At 47.3% G+C, this 22,199-nt stretch overlaps 1 protein-coding gene across 4 annotated transcripts in view; it reads right to left on the reverse strand.

Annotated features, from left to right (window-relative positions):
* Positions 1-342: 342 nt before the first annotated feature.
* VTI1A (vesicle transport through interaction with t-SNAREs 1A) overlaps positions 343-22,199 on the reverse strand; it is a 349,002-nt gene continuing 327,145 nt past the window's right edge. For all 4 annotated transcript variants that reach the window (XM_041745792.1, XM_041745797.1, XM_041745794.1 and 1 more), the window contains one exon: positions 343-3,718. In XM_041745792.1, coding sequence (XP_041601726.1) covers positions 3,625-3,718 — 94 coding nt within the window. In that variant the 3' untranslated portion in view covers positions 343-3,624. The remainder of the gene's footprint in view (positions 3,719-22,199) is intronic.

Raw genomic sequence — 22,199 nt, forward strand, 5'->3', positions numbered from 1 at the left:
ACCTATTTTTGACAAGTTTTCATCTTTCTCTGTGGAAGACGCTACATGAAATCAAATCAGTGGCAAAGAGGAGAGTAATGAATAATCTATTTCATATTCCAACAGTACCCAGAGCTCGGGAGCGGAAAAATATTCAGGCGGATGATGGCAAGAGGCTGCTCGGGTACCACCTGACCCAGCTGATGTTTAAATAATAATAATAATAATAAAGAGCGATAAACAAACCATTAGCCCTTCGCAGTTGCTTAATGCAATTTGTTAATGAACGTAACGGTGGGGACGAATAATGAAAGAAAATAAAAACGTCTAAACAGGCGCCAAGTTGCTGGCGATGCGCAATTATTTCCTTGTCAAGTTTTTATGATTTAATGAGCCCCTCTGGGACTGACGCCTGTCAGTCAGTCGTGACTTTTTGACACCATTACAACTTCAAATACAGCAGCAGGCAGGCTGTTTTCCTCGGATTTGAAATACTGAAATGATCTGACAGTTTTAAAGAAAAGAGGTGCAAAAAAAAAAAAAAAAAAAGGAGAGAGGGAGAGAAAGACAGTTGCTTTCCTTTCTTTCTTTTCCACCCCCGTCCCTTCTTCTACGGGGTGGATAATCTCGGGATGCTGTTTGGTAATGAAAATCCAATCACCGAGGTCATTATCTGATGAGGTTTTGGGAACAGGCAGGCTTTTTTTTTTTTCCCCCCTCTTTATTTCTTTACTTAATGATAACCCTCAATGGGCCTGCCCCGCATGGGACGGCCAGAGCCGCACAATTTTGTTCACCATTAATTTCAGCCTTTGAAGCTCAGGGCTCAGAAGCAGTAGCAAAGCAAACCCCCCACCAAGCTGGTTCCAAAATAAGACAATCCAGCCTGCCTTAAACAGAATAGCAAATGGCCTCCCAGCCCAGGCCTGGCGGCTGACGTCAAGCCCAGTGCATCTGCAGGCATTCGCCTTCAACACGGAACATTTAAAACTCTTTACAACTTAAGAGACTTTAATTAAATTGCTTTTGATTCCGGAGCAGGATAGCAGCCGCTTTTATTTATTCGGTCAGGGAGACTGTTTAGTCTGCATGAATTTTATATGGCCAAGGCTTCCTCCTCCTCTTCTTCCTCCGCGTCTTCGTCTTCACCCCCTCCCCACCCCATCTTCCCATGGAACATCCTTTTTAGCACAGGTGCCCAGCTGTAGAAATATTCATTGATCAAAGTCTACATGCTAAGTTCCTAGAACCTTTCACGGATCTAGGACCTGCTTCGCATTGGTGGGCTTCATCCCTTCCCTGGTGGAGCAGGGAAGGGGGGAGAAAAATGTGCCTCTTCTACTGGGTTTCCTTTGCATTTCTCCTCCGACATCCATCCGCCAGGGCCAGGCAGGAGTTCGGGGGACTTCAGATCAGCTTCTGACAAAGCGCTCACTATTCGGGTCTTGGGGGGCGGGTGGTCACTCTCAAGGTGGGTTTGATGGGGCCGTTAGGCCAAGGGTTATCTATCTGTTCAGCTTCTCTCACTCTCGAGGTTGAATTGGGGCAAAATCTCAGGTAAGAGCCTGATAAAGAGATAGAACTGGAAAGAAAAAGCCATCGAGAGGTGAGCAGTGCACTCCCTCCCCATTTCATCTACTTCAACATGAACACAAGGTTTTAGTGAAATATTTAGGAGCCAGCGGGTTTGAATGATCAGATCAACCTGGCTTGCTGGGTGGCCTTGGGAAGAGGCGTGAGGTGTAGGCAGAGAGCTGGTTATACACTTTAGCTAAGATCAACAGTTTCAAAAGAAGCCACCGGAGAGGCTGGTGTAATACTTCCCTGCCATTAGTGTTTCGGAACAAGAAGGAGGTTGTTTGTTTGTTTCCTCCTTTTTAATGGTTTCTCCTATGTGTTCAGCATGTACAGAATTCCGTTCTTGGAATAAAAGAATCTTGCTGAGATAGATCCCTTAAGCTGATAGGAAAATGAGCACTGCCTTCCCAACTCCTTCACTGTCCTGCTTTGCTCTGCCAAAATCCCCGTACCATCCCTGCGAGGTAAAGGCTGCAGCTCTATTTACACAATACTAAATGATTTATCTGGACACATGCAGGCCCTGGCCTGTTTCGCTAAGTACGATTTCTCTGGTGGATTTTGCCATTCTGCATTTCCTCTCTAAGCCATAATGGTTCTTTTCTGAGTTGGGGAAAAAAAAAAAAAATAAAGTGCTGCATCCAGGTGATCTCAGTCTACGGGCACAGGTGGTTAGCATTTTTTATGAAGGGAACAGGTTTGCTTTTCAGGGATTCGAAGCTTCCAATTATATTCAAAAGATGGTACGGACCTTGTAAGTGCCTACGAAGTCTTAAGAAAAACACATTTTGCTTTCTGACTAGGGGGAAAATGACCTCAGCTTGGGGCAGCTTTAAGCCTGATCATAAACGAACTCATTTTGAACGCAATTCCCCGTTACCTCGGACAGAAAGAAACCAAAGGAAATCACAAAGCACGTCAGAGGTTTGAATGCACAGTGAACTCAGGAAGGCTGTGCTAACATTTTTTTTCTGCAGAAAATCCAAGCCGTCCTTTGTAACACGCTGCAACCCCTTGTTCTTTTAAAGGAGGTTAGTGAACATTTTCCATAAAGTTTATTTCTAGTGGATCATCCTATAGGATTCTACCATATTTATAACCACATTTGAAATTTCACACTGATGGACTCGTGTTCTTGCTCTTCCTGAAATATTCATGTTCTCTTTACATACTGGGATGGATGTGGAGAGAACCTTGTCAGACCTTTTGCATGTATGAGGGCTGCTTTTGGCAGTGCAGATATTAAAACCGAAAGGATACAGAGATGCTTACACAGGTCAAGGGAGAGGAGGTCACAATTAAATATCGTGCCAGGGCTCACTTTGCCAGCAAATTCTGGGGACTAGGGGATTTGGGGAAGGTAAGGAAATATTTCATGTAGCCAGTAATCAAAGTTGTGAAAAGTGGATCTTGGGCAGGCTCAGCAAAAATATTCTTGGCTGTAAAAAAAAAAATTTATGCACAGAAAAACAGAGAAAGTGCTAAGTCAATTTCCTGCACAACTGACATTAAATATCCACCTTTTCAATGAAAGCACTCAGGCAGGTAGACTATATTCATTATGCCGGGGTAGGAACAGGGCTGGTTTGCTGGAGCCGGTCACTGGCTCTGGCTCCTGTTTTTCTCTGCATTTTTATCCTTGGACATCACAGAAGGGCAATTTGGTGACAAGAGATGTGTGACAAACAGCACAGACCATCAGATGCCCCACAGCTGACTCATCATGCCCTATCCCAAACCGTGACCCTTGACATGTCCACAGGGCAAGCAAGAATGTCACCAAGGCTATTTTGGTTAGTAGATGAAATCACCAAAAGGCAAATAAACATTCACCTTCCCTTATAAAAAAACAAATCTGGGTGAAGACAAACCTAGGAAAGGAAACCGACCCACATGCAAACAGGAATAGAAAATATTTTTACACTCTTTGCACTTCAGCTGAACAGTGGTGAAAAGAGGGAGGGTCATTCAGGGCCTGTCAGCGCAAAAGAATGATTCATGTGACCATTTTGTCTTAATTACTCAGAACAAGCCGATGTTGCTGTTTATCAGGGAGGAGCAGATCCATCAGTATCTTCTGACAGAAAAAGTGATCGCCATCAGGATGGTGACGACCAGGATGATGGCCAAGATGACGACCAGGATGCGGTTCTGGATGATTCTAGGAAAGAGCAAAGGAAAAATAAAATTCACACAGATAAACGAAGGGTTTTCTGACAAAGGCCACCGAAGACCAAGTTGGCTAATCAAATGATGGCTTCACAGGTGGGGGTAGGGAGCCCAGTGTGGGGCTCATGTGTGCATGTGTGTTTTGCGCACAGACACACACACACACACACACACACACTCGCGTGTGAGCTTTTGGTTCTACAAACGATCCACGAATGACTCCACAGTGCCTGTCACACGGCACCCGGAGAAATGCTTACTGCAAAGCTAAAGCAAATCAAATGGCTTTCCGGGCTCGGGGTACCATGTAGTAATCTTTAAGCGATCAAGGGCCCCATGTGAGCTTCTCTTTTTAATTTAAAATGTGAGACAAGCCTCATTTTTTTGCGGTGTTTCCTGTTAAAGTAAAAGACTCCAAGGAAACATATGTCAGTAAGGTACTTACCTGTACAAAAATACCCGGGGAAAAGTGAAAGAGAGATTTAGGAAGAAAAGGACAGGATTAAGAAGCAAGTGTCAACCTTGCAGCTCAGGCTGTGAAACCGTCATCTGTCACCGGGGCTCACTGCTCTGTTACGCCAGGAGGAAACGTTACATTTGTTCCGTAACAAAAAGAGATGGAAATGAGAAATTGCACCAAGAACCCGAATGCCTCATGTGCTTGGGTTGGTGGGCCCTCACTCTGGGGATCCCAGCCCCCATCAGTTCTGGCTCTGCCAAATGCTGCTGGGGAACCGGGGAGTCAGGAGGAGAACAGGACTGGAGACTTGCCTCTGAGATGCCTGCAGAGTTTCTGATGAAGTTGCCTCCTAAGGTGTTAGCTCATTCTGAGAAAAGAGACTGACCCCCAGAATGCTTTGTTGAGCTAGTCCAAGGGAACCCAAGTGAAGTGGCCTTGCCCACACTCCTCCCGCAGAACCAACCATATGGTGATGGAAGGGCTGGTCTGGCCAGCTGTCTAGGTGCCTCACACCCCACAGCAAACCCCATCCACCTGTCCTGCAAATAGTGAGGAGGAAAAGGTCTGCTGTCTTAGTCTCACAGGGACCCTGCCCTGTTTTGTATCTCTGCAAAGAAATCTCTGCAGGGTGTTGGCAGATTTTTCTAGCTTCTGGATGAGTTGCTTTCTCGGAAGGAAGGCGACATCCTTGTGGCTTCAGCTGGAATCCTCCTCGCCCACCCCCTTCTTCTCCAAACCTAAATGGATGGATGGAGACGGTCGCATCAGACAAGCCCACTCCCTGGTGGCCCCCTGGAAGGACTAGCTCCCTCTCCTCCTGACAGGTTACAAAATGATCACATTTGCTGACACGTCTTCCGCAAAACTGCTTTAGTGCCTGTGTCCACTTTCCTCGAAGGAGATGAATGATTCGCTCGGTCCTCATTTATCACGTAGGGCTCAGCTAAGATCTGTCTCCTTTATTTCTTCCCTTCTCCACTAGAAAGGCTGTGCCCTGACATTAATTCTTCTGCAATGACAGCTAATTCAGACTTAACAGGCCATATTTACTCAGGAGGCAGGGAGAGTCTCTGTCCCCAAAATAAATAAATAAAAACAGGACTTCATGGCTTGTTAAAGTGAGGCTAATTATGAACACTGATCGGTGCTACTTGGTGGCTTGATTTAAAACCCAAATTGATTTTTTCCCCTTTTCTCTGGAAGGGGCAGAAGTCTTCAGAACAGTCTCGACACGTCCTGTTTGCCCAAGTCACTGTCACAATCTCTATTTACCACAGTCATCCACGTCAGCCTTGCAAAGGAAATCAGCCAAATTGAAACTCAGCAGTGAAACAGATTAAAAGCATGAAAACTCTTTAAAATTCTGCCTTAAGTAATATACGGTAGTGTGTCTCTTGGTTGACAACCATTTTATTTGTGGGTTGAGGGCCCCAAGGCATCCGTGATGCTAATTTATAAAGGATTAACTGTGGGTGTTACTTGTTTAATCTGAAGCATGGTTAGAAAAATGAATACACAGGAATCCCTAAATCCTCAGCTCTTTCCTGGTCTTCCTAATTGGGCTTCCCTCATCTCAAGGCAAAGAGGGGTACGGTTCACCCAAGATCATTCTTAACAGGTTCTATCTTTAATTCGCTCAGCACACAACCGATCCCAGGACAGCCTGACCTCTCCGCTGGGTCACAGACACTCAGGAAAACTGCAGTGTCCACGCCCTCCTTGGTGTGTCCAGAGCCTAGAGCCTTCTCCTCTGCAGCCCCAGCATATGGCACAGTTGCTGGCACCCAGCACTTGGAGGAGACCCATCCAAAGGATCATAATGAAAGAATGCAGCTCCTGTAATTGTAATCCTTCCATTCAACAGTGAATGGAGAAGACATCTGTGCAAACTCAGTTTGCAGGAAAATCTCAGCGAGTCTGTGTAGATAAGGCTGAAGTTAAAAGTTGAAGTAAACCCCGTAAAGATGGAACTTAATGCCATATGCCTTCTCAGAGCACTACTGGGTCTTCCCCCTGAAGGTAAGAGAAGGAATGATTCTCACGGCAATGAAAGAGGTGGGCAGGAGAGAGTACTTGCTTTCCAACCAAGGGCTGGCAGATATTTAGGACAGAGGGTACAGAAGGGCAAAAACAAAAAAAAAGAAAAAGAAAAAGAATAAAATTACAAAGAACTGGAGCAGGGATTAGAAGTAAGCTTGACTCAGGTCAAGCAACCCAGCTTTGGACCTCAAAGGTGTTAGGTTGATATGTACCTCTAAGGACCAGAAAAGGGAGCTGCTGGGGCCCTTGAATGGATAGGAACAGGCCAGCCTGGAGCAGGGGAAACAAAGGCTGGCATTGGTGGGCCCCATCTGTGAGGGAACCTGGAGGACAGTCGCGGCCACGGGCTGCTGGCAGGTATTGCTGTAGGCAAAGCAGAAAGGAATGCAGAGTTCGCAGAGAAGCCAGGAGAGGGGTTCCCAGCTAGTGAGCCAGAGAAGGAACTTTGGGGAAGCCCAAAGTAACTTCTTTCTAACTTTGGGCAAAGGGGACTTTACGTTCAACTAGGTCTGCAGCAAGCTGTCTTAATCTCCCTTTTGAAAATGCAAAGTGTGTTTACTCAGTAAATAATTTAAGAAAGAATATACACTTGAAAGAAGACATCCATTGAAACAGCCAGGCGAAATTGCCTCCGGGCAAAAACTTGTGCATTTGCATGCTGCATTCTATTAAGTGAGCACACTGTGGCTTTAAAAGAATGCGGAGCCAAATTAAAAGGAATGTGGGCCCGAAACATCAAGGATTCTCCAAGTTTACATTATGAATCACAGTGCTGTTGATACAAGATGAATTAACCATTTACTTTGAGGCTGAACTCACAAAGTACTATTGAAAATACTGATCCCCGCGTGGAACCCTGGGAGCGGCTAATCTTTCCATTGCCAGTCTCCTCCCCCTCTGGAAACAAGCTCCTGCGTGTGGCAGCGGAATCAGAGGAGCCTGGTCAGGCAGGGCGGGGCACCTGGCGGGCTCTCCCTCCTGCTTGAGAAGCCCAGGAATTCCACGTCGCAGGAGGCGTCACCAGCACTCGGGTGGCCTCTACTTCTAGGCACGACCCGCCCTCACCTGTCCCTTGAGGTCAGGCGTGGCAATGTGACTCGGTGTTGGTCAATGAAATGTGAGCAAGGGGCCCTGGCTGCCACTTCCGTGCCAGGTGGAGGCACCTGACTTCCAGTGTCGGACTCTCCGGTTGGCTCTTCCCCTGCTGTTCTGACCCAGGAGGCTGGGTGTTCCAGGGGTGCAGTTACAGGACAGGGGACACTGCGTCTGCCTGGATCCCTGAGTCACTGCCTGGAGCATCACTGTCCTGGACACTCCCCTGGACTCACAGCAGACTCGTAGCAAGGCAGTGAAACATGGCTCTAATGAGGTGAGACGCAGGCATGTGCCTCAAGCCAGTCCAACAATCTCAGAAGCTTTGCCGTGAACGCTGAGTCACCTGGATCCTGTGGTGTGTGGGTGTCAGTTCTGGATCCGCTGCAGCCATTTTGTTCCCATGAGGAAGCCAGACTAACGAAGCAGCTGACCCACGGAGGACGGCGCAGTCAAAGGAGCGGCGGAGACGGAACCCGGGCCTGAAAACACAGTGAACCTCCCTATCAAACCGCCCTTCCTCTAGACTTTGAGTTATATGAGAAACTAAATTAACTGAATTTTTCGAGTCTTTTTGAGTTAGGCCTTCTGTTATTTGAGACCTTAAAGCAATTTTAGGTTGATACACCCTAATTCCCAAACCAAGTCCTTGATCTAAAGCATATTTTCTCCTTCTTCTAAGAAGAATTTCCTGACCATGCTCTCATTCTTGTACTTCCCCTTGCATCCCTTATCACACGGTTTTATGATTCTCTGTTTCTCTGCAGGTTTCTCCAATAAAAAGTAGACCTTCTAGGGTTTGACGCTCCTTTGTCTTTTGTATTCCTAGTGTCTAAAGCAGAGGTTGGCATGGATGTTGTCAAAAAATGCCTGCTGAATGCACGAACGAGAGACTCTAGCTACATAAGCTCCCCCGAAGGTTCATGTAGTCTGCTTCCTGCTTTCCAAGGGCTGCTTGTAGACAAGCACAGCCTTAGGAGTTAGCTGTTAGCCACCCTCCCATTAAGGATGCCAGCAGTGTCCCAACGCTTTTACAAGCCTGCATTCATTAGCCGGAGAGTGCACGACACTCCGTAGGTTCACTGCCCCGTCCTGCACATGCTTTCCTGCCTGGCCAGCCAGGCCTGAATAATGATGCCCCACCTCTGGGATCTGACCGAACAGTAACAACTGGTGGAACAATTAGCAATCATGAGAGCGTGGGGTAAACTGTGCAAAGGAGTCCATATCCGAGCCTCTCTGGGAAGTTCGCAAAACATGGGCCAAGGGAAAGGCTCGCCAAGTTCTAGCTCAACTTTGATGTTAGTAGTCACCAGAAAGAAATGAAAAAAGGAATAGGGGGAAACGGTTCAGTGCCATCAGCCTCTAACACTCACTTTAGTTTGAGGCATTATCTTCAAAGGCCAATACAGGCCTTGCCTCCAAGCCAATTCTGCTTGCCTCCATGCTAGAGCTATATGGTTCTTATAAATGCCCCTTGAAAATGCCCATCCAGGTTCTTCTGTGTCCTGCACCTTTGGGAAGAATCCTGCCTCACCCCAGGAGTCAGGTAGGGCTGATCCCACTCTCTGATTCCACAGGGAGACATATGACCCAGGCAGGCTCAGCTAGTTACAGCTCTCTACCCCTTGCACAAGTGTTTGTTAAGGAATTGGTTGGCTTGCCACCCAAGCCAGAGAGACCTCCGGGGACTTTTTTCTTGGAAAATCAAGTAAAAGGTAATCTCTTTACTGGGATTGACTACAGGGACCATGGGAGCCTAGAACAGCTGGAGGCCATTCTTGTCACCATGCAGGATGGGAACCTGCCTGAAGGATGCCAACACAGAGGGACATGGAATCCAGAGATGAAGAAAAGAGATGGATCCTGAACAGCATTCTTTGGACCCTTGGATCCCGCTGTGTGCCTGAGACCTGAAGAGTCACATTTAAACTTTCTAGTTATAGAAGCCAAACAATTCCCTTTTGTGAGCAAGTTTGGTTGAGGCTTCTCTCACGTTCAACCATTACAGGTTGAAACTGTATTGATGTCAATAGTGTCCCTTCCAACCCCACCCCATTCAGGTCCACCCGGAACCTCAGGAGACCTTATGTGGAAATAGGGTCTCTGCGGATATAATCTGTTGAGGATTTTTTAAAAAAGATTTTATTTATTTATTCATGAGAGACACACAGAGAGAGGCAGAGACACAGGCAGAGGGAGAAGCAGGCTCCATGCAGGGAGCCCAATGCGGGACAGGATCCCAGGTCCCCAGGATCATGACCAGGGCAGAAGGCCATGCTAAACCGCTGAGCCACTTGGGCTGCCCTCTGTTGAGGATCTTAAGGCAAAATCATCTTGGAGGTAGGTTGGGCCCTAGATCCAATGACTGGTGTGCTTATAAGAAGACGGGACACAGAAAGATGCAGGGAGAGAGGCCATGTAAGACTGGTAGCAGAGGTCAGAGATGCAGCTAGATAGAGCCGAGGAATGCCTGGGGCCATAGAATCTGGGACAGGTAAGGAAGGATTCTCTGGAGCCCTCAGAAGGAACATGGCCGTGCTGACTCCTTGATTTCAGACCTCAAGCCTCCAAAACTGTGACAGAATAAATTTCTGTTGTTTTCAGTCACTCAGTTGGTGGTACTTTGCTCTGAAAGTGCCAGGACACAAATACGTGGACTTCTTAGATCCAGAACGGGATATGGACCTGGTCACCCATCTTGGGTTGGCCTTTCTGATGACTTTTCTCTACCTTCTTTCCCCTGGCTGCATGACACATTCACTTTGGAACTGTACAAAGTCTTCCTATGTACTGAGGACAGGACAGTCCCAGCCCTGGTTCCCTGGAAGCTCTGACCATAGCTGTGGGGCTCATAATCTTCAGGAGCTATTGGTTCTTTCCTCTCAAAATGAGAATTTCCACTCATGAATCAAGCAGGCAGCTGCCCAAAGCCTCGTGAAATGAAGCTTCATGTCCCTGAGGGGACATGTCTCACAGGACTCTTGCCTCTGGGATAAGACATTTAAAATAGGAGGAAAAACCAGATGTCATCTCTAGGTCAACTTGCTAAGCCATTGTCCACCATTCATAGTCTACATTTACTGCCCTAAGTTTAGGAGATGTGGGTTATCTGGGAGCCCTGAGCACACAGGGCACAGGAGAATACGTCCTGATAGGTGGAGAAGTAGTTCTGGCAAGTAGCTCTGGCACTTGCTCTGGCAAGGAACCGACGAGATAGGGACGTGTGTCTGTGCCCTAACACACCCACCGAGGTGAGATCCTGAGTGAGGGTCAGAGTAGCTAACCCCATTTCCAAATTTCCACTTAGTTCAACAGGGATAAGCGAATGCTGTCTGTAAAGGACCAGAGAGTAACTACTACTTTACTAGAGCTGCCATAACAAGGGAACACAGTCTGGGGGCTTACAGAACCAAATTGTATCGTCTCACACTTCTGGAAGCTGGGAGCTGGGGATCACGGGGTTGGCAGGTTGGTTCCACCTAAGGCTATGAGTGAGCCTCTCCCTGGCTTCTGTACTGTCAATATTTGAGGTTCCTTGGATTGTAGATGCATCACCCTAATCTCTGCCTTCATCCTCACATGAACCCCTCCCTGTATATCTGCCCAAAAGAGGAATCTTTTTAGAAGGACACTAGTCATACCTCATGAGGGGATCATGGCTCCCGTATGCCTCATTTTACCCAGTAACATCAGCAAAGACCCCACTTCCAAATAAGGTCACATTCTGAGCTACTGGGGGTTAGGGATTCATCATACGAATGTGGGGGGCCAGGAGGTCCGGGGAGAACACAGTCCAGCTCATGACAGTAATGTTTTAGGCTCTGTGGGCCCTATGGTCTCCGTTGCAACTGCTAGCTTTGCCTTTTGTAGTGCCAAGGCAGCCCTAGACAATGAGAGTGTGCAAGTATCACTGTGTGCCAAGAAAACTAGGAAGTTTTCGGAAACTAGAATTTGAAACTAGTTATTCGGAAACTAGAATTTGAATTTCATATAGTTTTCCTGTGTCGAAAAAATTATTTTGATTTTTTTCCCCATCATTTAAAAATGTAAGATGATTCTGACTCCACAGGCCATACAAAAACAGGCAATGGGCTAGATTTGGCCTTCTCTACCCTGGTTTGCTCACTCATGGTCTGAAAGCTAAAAGCCAGGTAAGGCTGGCCCTCATCTTCTGGAGAACAAGGTGGTCCTCAGGCCACGCACAGACGGATATGGCAGGTCTGGCCAAGTCCTGCTGAAGAAAAAAGGGATCACGCAGTCCCTGCCCAGTGGGAGCTTAGGGTGTCACAATGAGCAATTACAGAAGCCTGACAACAAAGGTGTCATTAGAGCAATGCCAGCGCGGGACAGTTTGTTGTGTGCCCACAATCCTGGATTCGCCAGGGGTGACCTGGAGCAACACTCCATGACACCTGGGTTTCAGTTTCTTCCTAAGCAAAATCAGCCAGCTCCATAACCACCCCAGGGAGAGAGGATTAACTCATTAAAGATTATAAAGCACTTTGAAAACGTAAAGCCCTTGACATGCATGCAGTTGGCATATAATTCTGTGAAAGAGGATGCCATTTCAGGAAAGGTGAGAGGCAGGAGAAAGCTGCCTGGGAAACTTCCAGAGGCTGGTTGGGAAGGTGGAGGCAGCAGTCCAGGAAGCCTCTGCCATCAAGCCCCACCAGGCTTCTCGTTCCCCCAGGCCTGGCATCCATCAGGGCCTCGTGGTGACACTCCCATCCAGCCACCCCCGCCCCCAGCAGGGCTACTTTCTCTCTGAGGTGGGGTCCCATTGGCTGGCTCGGGAATCCCTTCCCGGCCTGGGAAGGCAGCCAGCGAGTACCTGTCAGAGCCCACCGGTAAGACCCAACGGTTTTGATCAGGGATCTGCAGTCACAGCGCACTCTTTGTTGCCAAATGTGGACCGCAAGTTTCAGCCTGGGCACCAAAGGCCACTGCCATTCGGAATATGGACTTGACCATGGCAAGGGGCCTGAGGGTGGCTTTGCTGGCCACTGGGCTTTCAGACAGAACCAAAGAGTTTAGAAGGAACTGGAGAGGAAGGAAAGAATGATGCTCTAGAAACGCGCACTCTACTTAATCCCTTGCAGGTTTGCAGACTGCTAGAGGGGGCGCACGTCTCCACACCCTGGTCGAGATTCTTCTTTTTAGAATGGAGGACCCTGTGGCTGGGGAAGGGACCTGCCCAAGGCCGACCATCTCGGGGGTGGGGGTGGGGTGGGGAGGTGGGCAGCTGGGTCTTCAGACCCCCAGGTCCATTCTGGGTTCACAGTAATGCTCAGGCTCATCCAAGTGGCCCGTGCCACCACGGTGACGGCACACAATGGCCATTCGCAGGCATGCTGCTGCTTGTGAATTCAAGGAGAACAGAGGTTCCCACACTCCAGGCTGAAGCCAAAGCGAGAAGAGAGGAGCAACAGGGAAGACTCCTTCTCCCTGAAAACTCGATGACTCAAATGGAAGGACTTCCTGTTCCTCCGAGATTGTGTCCTTTCTACTGCTTTGGGGTTCAAATGTCCTTCATCTTATGGTGTGATGGTGATAGTAGGTGGCAATGACCCAATGACCTTATTTGGACATTGGAAATATACTCTCTCCTTGGAAATTATTCTCTTCTACTTGGCAAAATAAAAAGTGGATAATCCTCTATCCTGTTTTTAAAAAGAAGAAGTCTCAATCCGAGAAATGTGAAAGTTTTTGAACCTGGGAACTAGACAATCCCCCCTACCGGTCCCCCAGCTGGACTCTGGCACTCCTGGTGCTAGTGGACAGCGGCCCCATCGGGAACTGGCCACAGACACAGCCACGCCACGCCAGCAGCCTGTACTGACTGGGTATGTACTCCAGGCCAGGGGCTGTTCTGGCATCTTTATACTCTGCTGAACCTTCACAACAATCCCATGGGGTAGAAGCTCATCCTCACTTTCACCAAGTACTCCGATCACCCCTCCTAGTATATCTTCCACCCCTGCAGGACACCCCAATAATACAGTGGTTATTCATAGAACCCGTGTGTCTTGGGTTCTCCACCAGATTCTTCTTGGTTGTTTGAAGGGCAAGTCTTTGACATCTTCATCTTTATATTCTACTCCATAGACACAGTAATTGGGTATGCGGGTTAATTTTGTTGAAAATGCAGAACGCTAATTAACCAAAGTCAACTCTTCTTCATGCCTGGTGTAAACGCACAGGAAATTATGGAGATAACGTTCATTTTTCATCAGTAGCATATTGTCAGCTTTCTTCGCTCTCAGGCCCGTTGGCTGTTGTCCTTTCTGCCTCTCTCTGCTGGGTAAATGCATCATCACTGGATCCCTCACTGGACTCGGGGACAAAGGGAATGGCAATCGTTTTCTGGGGGGCTGGTCACCCATGACTGCCCATCGCCCAGTGACCTCGGACCACGTGATTTTTTATGATGTCTTCATCACCTATCATACAGATGAGGGAATATGCTACAGGAAGACGCCAGGTCTGCGGAAGATTTAATTTAATGCATCTGTTGGAATAGAGTGCCTGACAGAAAAGAAAATCAGGCGGGAGAATCAGCTAGACTCACGGTATGATCCTGGGAAAGGACTAAAGGTCTCTTCATCCATGAAATGTAATAAAGGAATCTCTCCCAAGTATTCTCTGCATGGGGTGTGGGCAGCCATGTACTTCCAGACAGTCTTAAAAAGGCAAGGTGACTTTTTGTGGTCTTGGATGCTTACTGCATGTGTGATGTCATTTAATTCTCACAATGATCCTGATTTATGAGAACCCAGATTTGGTGGCTCAGGCCCACCGGGGGAGGAGGGCAGACCCACTCCCCATGTGGCCCTGGTAAAGTTCTCAGCGCAAGGCAGACTATCATGATGTCAGGCCAGGATGATGCCCCCTTCCCAGCCCCCAGTTTCAGCTGCTCCTGTCCCACCCCTTACCCACTCCTGTTGGAGTGCCCCGAGGTTTCCCACTCCTGCTGGACCCTGCCCTGGCCCCACCAGGGCTCCTGGCGGAGGGCTCCTCACCCTTTCACCCTCCAGAGAAACTGTGGGCACAACAGCTGAAGCTGATCAGCTACCTTCATTTCTGGAGCCAAACTGTCTGGATTTGCATCCAGGATCTGCCACATACCAACTGTGCAGGTTGCTTCATTACCTCTCTGAGATTAAGTCCTTTTGACTGCTTTAGTGTGAAAATGTTCTTATTTTATGATGTGATGGTGATAGTAGGTGGCCGTGTTTCCCCCAGTGTCCTTACATGGACATCAGAAATGTACTCTCTCTTACCTGGCAAAACAGAAAGCGGACAATCTCCTTTGGCCCTCTAGTTAAAAAAGAAAAACAGAAGTACGAATACAAGGAATCTGAAAGTTCCAAAGAACCAATGTTTCAGTTTCCTCACTAGAAAAAAGTGGGGCTGGGGTGCCTGGGTGGCTCAGTTGGTTAAGTGTCTGCCTTTGTGAGCCCCTCACATACCTAACATACTCTTGACTGTGAAAAGAGAGAACTTTAATATACTGAAAAAACATGCCAGGGATGCCTGGGTGGCTCAGTGGTTGAGCATCTGCCTTTGACTCAGGGTGTGATCCTGGGGTCCGGGATCGAGTCCCACATCGGGCTCACTGCAGGGAGCCTGCTTCTCCCTCTATGTTTCTGCCTCTTTCTCTCTGTGTCTCACATGAATAAATAAAATCTTTTTAAAAAAACAAAAAAACATACCAGTAATCACAAACTCTTGTATGCTTAATGTTTGAAGCAAGCTCAACCACGTTTATAAGAAATATTTATGATTACAGGCCTTTAAAAAGAAATATTTCTTTGACACGAAGTCACAAAGCACATAATTAACCCATGGTGATTATTGAGTCTCCCATAGCTCGTAGAGGTGTTGCTCACTGATAATTTTAGCTCAGAGAAGATTTTTCAGTAAAATCACCAAAGACTCATTCCAAATCAACCACAAATAGACATGCACAGAAGTCTGAAAATATTTCATCATTCTCTTCACCTGTATGGAATATTTCTGACACACTTGGTACTGGTTCCTTTGGGGGATGCAAAATAATAAAGTCTATCTCTATGTTTAATAAAAAGCTTACTTAAAAAAAAAAGAGAAGTGTCTGCCTTTGGTTCAGGTCAGGATCTCAGGGTCCTGGGATGGAGCCCTGCATCGGGCTCCCTGCTCAGTGGGGAGTCTGCTTTTCCCTCTGCCTGCCCCTCCCCTGCGTGCACACACACACACACACACACACACACACACTCTCTCTCTCTCTCTCTCTCTGTCAAATAAATAAATAAAATCTTTTTAAAAAGTGGGACTAATAATAGCAGCACCTCAATGAATGACATGAATAAATAGATGAGGTAATTCAACGTGAAGTGCTGTAAGGCCAGTGCTCGGTAGCAGTAAGAGCTCAGTAAATAGCTGTAAGAATCGTTATTATTCCAGTCCTATTATCACTCACAGGTCTCCCCACAGTGGGCTGCTCCCCCTCCCCTTGAAGCGGTCGACTGCCCCCCACTTCAGGAAAGCTGACCGACTCCTGAAGGGCACACCCTGGTGCTGACTCTGATTAGCTTGCCTGGTGGGGTCCGGGCAGAGCCACTGTCCTGGAAGCCCCCCACCTTCGGCAGCTACTCAGCTACCCAGGAGGGGGGAGGCTGCCCTTCCCAGCTCTGGGAGTCTCCCCGGGAACACCCCGTCACAAGGCAAGATGGCTCTTCTGAGACGTGGCTGGTTGAGATCACTCTGGTGGAGACGCAGCGGCCTTGGCTCTAGTGATGGGCTCTGACACTGTTTCCCTGCAAGATACGACGTTAGATACTTATCTCCTAATTGTTATGGATTTACACCTTTCTTCTTTCTCGATGTCAGGAGGAAGAAATATTTTGGCAGAGGTTTATCAGCCACCTGCATCTCTGTCAACTCTTGAGAGATGTGGTTCCAATTTCTAGATTATAACATCAGGACCTCTTGTCTTGTCCAGATTTGGTTCTGTGGCAAGCCGAATGGGATGTCTTAATCGTTTCCCACTGTGCCCGTCCCGAGGCTGCCTCTCCTTAGGTCCTCTTCTCGTCCCTCTATGGCTTTTCTCGGCATCCCAGGGAGGCTGGCTCCTGCCGCCATGCCCACCCCTGGTGGCTGGCTTCCCGCTGCATTCAGCCCCTGGGAGGCACCAAGGGTGGGAGGGGGATGAGCAGGGGTCGGGGTGGGGGGGGGAAGGTGGGGAGAGAAGCCATGGTATTCTCTCCTTTCTTTCTCTGCCTTCTCAGCAGCTCTGTCTCCACTGCGGCTCCGAACAGATAGGCCTCCGCGCTTCCAGCGTCCATCGGGTGACCCCAGTTCTGGACTCCCGGTGTCCTGATCTGCCCCCCGTCCCTCCCTTCCAGGCAAGGGACCTCCTGCCGATGCTAGTCCCTGGGCTACTCTGTCTTCCTGGTGGGAGAGTACATGACGCCCCCAGCAGCGTGGGCACTGACCGTTCAAACTTACTCGTCCTTCACAATCCTTTACCTTAAACTCCTCTCACCTTCCCCAAAGCAGTATTAATCATTTCAGAGCAGGTGAACTCCAGGTTAAGAAGGCTTCCTCTGAAGGCTTATTAATGATAAGCAGAATGCTTGACTCATAATTCTTCAGTAGGAGGGGGGAAGAGGGTGGAGTGGGGTGACGATCAGATGGCCGGATACCAAGGTTTGTGCCAGGCAAAGCCATGTCACCTGCTGGCCTGAAAACGCGTGTTCTTCTTCTCTCTAACTAAAGAAGGAAGTCCTGCGGGGAGGTGGGGGGATATCCAGCCCGAGGGCCGTGGGCATCAGGAGTGGGAAGTGGGGGAGCAGGAGTGCTGGCTCTTTTTCTCAATCGAGCGGGCTGCTCCTGATTGCTATAGGACTCATCGTGGGCTCCGTGCAGCCGAGGCTTCTGATTTGCCAAGAGAAGTCAGCCATTGTGTTCTTTCTGTGAAGTCTGCCCCAAGTTTTAATTATTGGCAACGGAGGAAAAGTTTTCCAAAACACTGGGTGGCCAAACAAAGCACATCTGTCTGTGGGGCAGAGAGGGCCTGTGGGTCTTCAGTCTGTGACCTCTGACTGGTTATTAAAGAACAATTTAAAAGGAAGGGGGTGGGTGGATGAAAGCATCCTGGCCTACCACCGTACTGGGGATTCCCTCGGAGGCCCTCCTGACCCCGCAGAAGTGTGAAGCTCAGCCTCGAGAGGAGCAGAAACACCACGGGCAACACTGAGTGTGTTCAACTTAGCCCACAACCGACTCCTAACTACCGGGTCAAAGGCCAGCGAGAGGTCAACAGAAGCCATAAACCAGCTTGTGTCTGCCTTGTGGACCTCTCACAAGGTGATGAAAACCCAAATCTGCAGCCCCCTTGGCCTTCGCAGTCTGCACCATGCACCGAAGAGCCCAGCTGGTGATTCCCAAGGAGGACGGCACACGTCTGACACCAACGTCTCTTACAAGGCAGTAGGCTTGTGAGGGGAAACTGAGCCGTCTCTATTGGAGGGTAAGTGGCAAGGAGAGATTTGCAATCTACTGAGTGATTCTGTGAAAAACAAGTAAACATGCCTCAGTTTCCCCATTTCTAAAATGGTAGTAACTACATGTGACCCAAGTGCTCCTGGGGATGGATGCTAAGGATTCTCTTTGTGGACTTGATAAAAACAAGGAAAATAAATTGCTGGGGAGTAGTGTGGCCTTTGAACATGTTCTCAGGCTCTTTATTTCACTGCGATATGTAGCAAAACCAACCCTTAGTTCCGAGGGTTCTTTCCGGAGCTGACCCCAAAAGGAGTCTGAATGTTACAAAGAAGGAGCTGCTTTTTTTCCTCACTCATCCTTTGGAGGGTCTGCCCTCAAGCCCCTCGGCCTTAATTTCTCAAAAGCAGATGGCGAAATCCAACCCCTTAACTGGCCACTAGACAACACGAGGGAGCCTCATTACCAACATGAGGTGGTGCCCTTCCAGGGTCTTCCCAGGGGGCACGACCCCAAGGTCCCCCTCTGAGCATCTGTCAGAAGTCCAGCAGAGAGAAACAGCGTTGAGTGAGGAGCCTAATGAATGGGGTCCACCTCTCCCCGAGACACCAGGGTCTCTCCCCCGGAGCAGCGGAGCCCCTGGGAGTCCACCTGTATGGTGCCGATTAGGTTCGCACACGCGCTCTCACCTGTGCTTGGCGCTTCCACAGAGGAACAGTAAGAAGCAGCCCTGTGGAACTCACACTTCCTGTAAGGATGCCCTTGAACATGGTGTTTATTGCCCTAAACAGCGTGTATCCCTGCAATGAGGTCCCACGGGAAGGTGTTCTCGCTCGTCGGGGTAGGGGAAAGAGCTATGTTTTTATCTTATGGGTATTGACTCATGTAACTGAAACCATCTCCCTCTTCAAGTTGGCTGCCAGGATGCCTCGAGATAAACCTGCGGCCCACCTCTCACAAATGAGTAGGCTATTCCAAGTTTGTATACTGACCTCACTCCTGACTTCATTTCGTATATAGAAAACCTATTGAATATATTTAGGTAATTTGCCATAAACCCTTTTGGGACCAGACAAGACAGGTTTGCACATAGGCATGGAAGACCTAAGAAAACGAGAGGAATTCATGTCCTCATGGGTTGGCTACCTTAATGATTCTGGCTTTATTTTTCCTCCTATCCCCAAACAATCCTGTATCGTGTGATACTTGGAAAAGCGAGTTAGCACGTTTACCAGAACAGGATATTTCCATTTTCCCCCTTGAATCTCCTTTCGTGGCCAGCACAGGGCGATTTCCAGAATGAACCCAAACTTGGGACTTGGGGCCCCTGGGTTCCTCGGTAGTCAAGTGCGGTGGATCGTGGGTCCCCTTTGTTCGGGGATTTATTTCACTTGTCTTAACGACATGGACCTCTTTTGTGAAAACTGAAGGCGTTCCAGCAAGTGTTGGCTGCAAAGACACTAGCCGAAATGTTACCACGGTCACGGCTCTTCCTTGAACAATCTAAAGCATATTTCTCTCTGTATATATTTGGTTTTTCAGATGCTTTAAAGCCTGGAAAACAATCATAGCTAAGGCCATTTCTGAGATGGCACTAAAAGAACCTACTCGGAGACAGATAAAAATAATGAGAATCTTTCTGTCAGGAAAGATTTAGAAAATATCACTGGCATTATTAAAATTTAATTTTTTACTCGGCTTTTTGGTTCCCCTTTCCGGTGATAATGAGCAGGACTGCACACCTCCGCCTTGCTAGTACTTGTTTTGTGCAATAAATTCAGCCTTCCAGTCTGAAGACATTTCAGACAACAGTTTTGACTGCTATAGGCTTATTTTTTACCCTGTGCTGTGCTTTGAGTCTTCCTATAAAAACCAGTTCATGAGATAATTTTCCACAAGGCCGGTGGAACTAATAAAAATCAATTTTGCCCAACTGGTTCAGAGAAATCTTGGGAATAGCAAAGGCAGAACCGCAAAAAAGGAAAAAAAAAAGAAAAGAATCAATGTATTCACTAATGGTTTACTTGATAGAGAACTATCAAATTAGCTGACAGGAGATGCTTGGCTGTAAGAATTTTCCTTTCGGCCTGAACAGAACACCTTTTAAGAGTCTAGGAGAAGCTTTTCTTCCCAGTGGTTGAAGATACTCGAGAGTAGTAATTCTGAGCTGCCCATGCCTTGGGTGACAACAATCCTGATTTCAAGCCTGACAGACGGTGGCCTCTGCTGAAGTCTCGTCGGACCCTCTGGTCTTGTGAATGGTTGGGTGGAGTTTTATACAACTTGCTCCAAGGCCACAAGATCAGTGGGCTAGGGACCCAGTGCACTCAAGTACGTCAGGTTCTTGAGACAACCTCATTGTACCTCCACCATGACCACCCATCCGACCCCCTGTTTTGGCTTCCTGCCAAGGAAAGTGCGAGTCCCAAGGGGCACCTCTTTTATAATCTGGAAACAAGAGCAGAGTGTGGTGGCCTGGAGAATACATTCTCTAAAACGCATGCCTTAACTAACCACCTATATTTCATTAGCTTGTGGTAATAGTTGATATGTCTAAAACAAATGGCAAGCCTTTGTGCAGGGGGAAAAAAAAGACTGGAAGGAAATGTAGCCAAGTGTTAACAGTGTTTGTATGTAACAGGTGGTAGGTGTTTTCTTTCTATATGTATTTCTCTTTTTCTGTGCCTACTACTATTTAAGCACTTTACACAAGTTATTTATTTTTTTAAGATTGTATTTATTCATGACAGAGAGAGAGGCAGAGACACAGGCAGAGAGAGAAGCAGGCCCCCCACAGGGAGCCCGATGTGGAACTCCATCCCCAGACCGGGATCATGCCCTGAGCCAAAGGCAGACGCCCAACCACTGAGCCACCCAGGCGTCCCCACAAGTTCTTTTATTTAATTCTCCTAACAAATCTATGACAAAGGTATCAGTGTTCTCATTTTCTAAAGGGGGAAACTGAGGCTCACGAAGGTGATTTGCCCATGATCACACAGCAAGTCAGTGGCAAAGCTGGTATTTAAAGTCAGGCCTGATTTCAAAGACCACATATCGTACATGGTGCAAAGAGCAATCACTGGCATTATGTTGCATCCTACATTCTAGCTAACTTTGCATTTATGAATAAAATCAGGAGTAACAACATCTGTTCTTTTTTTTTTTGCCTACCTTATAGGTTCTTGTGATGTTCAAATTAGATCATGCATGTAAAAAACAGAAAATGCAAAGTTCTGCTCAAAGGACTATGGTGATGTGATAATATTTCATATAACAATGGTGTTGAGAGTTGCCACAAATGCTACTTAGATACTGATAATTTTCAAAGAAAAAAATACACTAAAATAGAATTAATACTAAAAACACATTGAACAAATTAGTTCTTAATGATTCCAAAGGCATAAGAGGATCTTGAACTATCCCACTCCCCTTGAAGACCACCAATTTTCTTGCCCATAATATATTAGCTAAAAAGCAAAGGTTGTAAATAGTAGGTATGTTATGACCCCAATTTTGCAAAAAGGAAAATACATATATAAGCTTAAAGTAATGATCGCGGCTAGGTACTGGGATCAGACAGATTTTTTAAAAATCTTGCATTTTCCAAATAGGTTTCTGCAATGAATATGCACTAATTTTGCAATCAGAAAAAAAAAAACATTCAGTCACAACATACATATACAAGAACATCACCTTCCTCCTTGGATATTATTGTAAAATAAATTCTGAGCTTTGCAATTGTTCGAATTCTGGTGAAATAAAAGTTGATTTGGAATGCATTTCAATCCTTAAAATGAGGAGTGTAGACACCTCATTTTCTTTACACAAGTCGGGCTCAGTCTCTTGAGAGCTTTTGCCACATGCAACTTGACTGTGAATCATCAGGGGTCAAGAAACAAGAGGCAACCCAGTGCAGTCAGAGAAAAAGAAAACCTGCTTGGGATTGCCATGATGTTGATAGGACCGTAGTGCCTGGTCTGATTTCTAGAATGACTTGATCATCTGCATGGGGCTCTGGAGGGGACAGGCCTCTGGTCCAAGCACACTAGCAATAGCTTAGCAGAAAAGTGTCACCCGGTTTGGCAAAACAAGGCCCAGTTCAGATTTCAAGCAGTGCCACCAAGGAAGCTATTTTTAAGTATCTAATTGCATTTGTAGCATCTGGCATTTTGCACGCTCCATTTTTATGACTTCAGCATGATACATGTTCCCTAAGACAAACAAACAAAAGACAGATTAAGTGTGGGACACTGGAGTCATGTCGAATAGTCCCAGTACAGAAATACTATAATATGCCCTAGAGATTATTCCAGGGCCAAATAAAACATTACCCAATGTATAGAGCTGCAGAACGAGGACTACTTAGCAGCTGAGGAGAACAGGGATTTACTTCATT

The sequence above is a fragment of the Vulpes lagopus genome, chromosome 2 (genome assembly GCF_018345385.1).
Source record: "Vulpes lagopus strain Blue_001 chromosome 2, ASM1834538v1, whole genome shotgun sequence".
NCBI classification, from domain to species: domain Eukaryota; kingdom Metazoa; phylum Chordata; class Mammalia; order Carnivora; family Canidae; genus Vulpes; species Vulpes lagopus.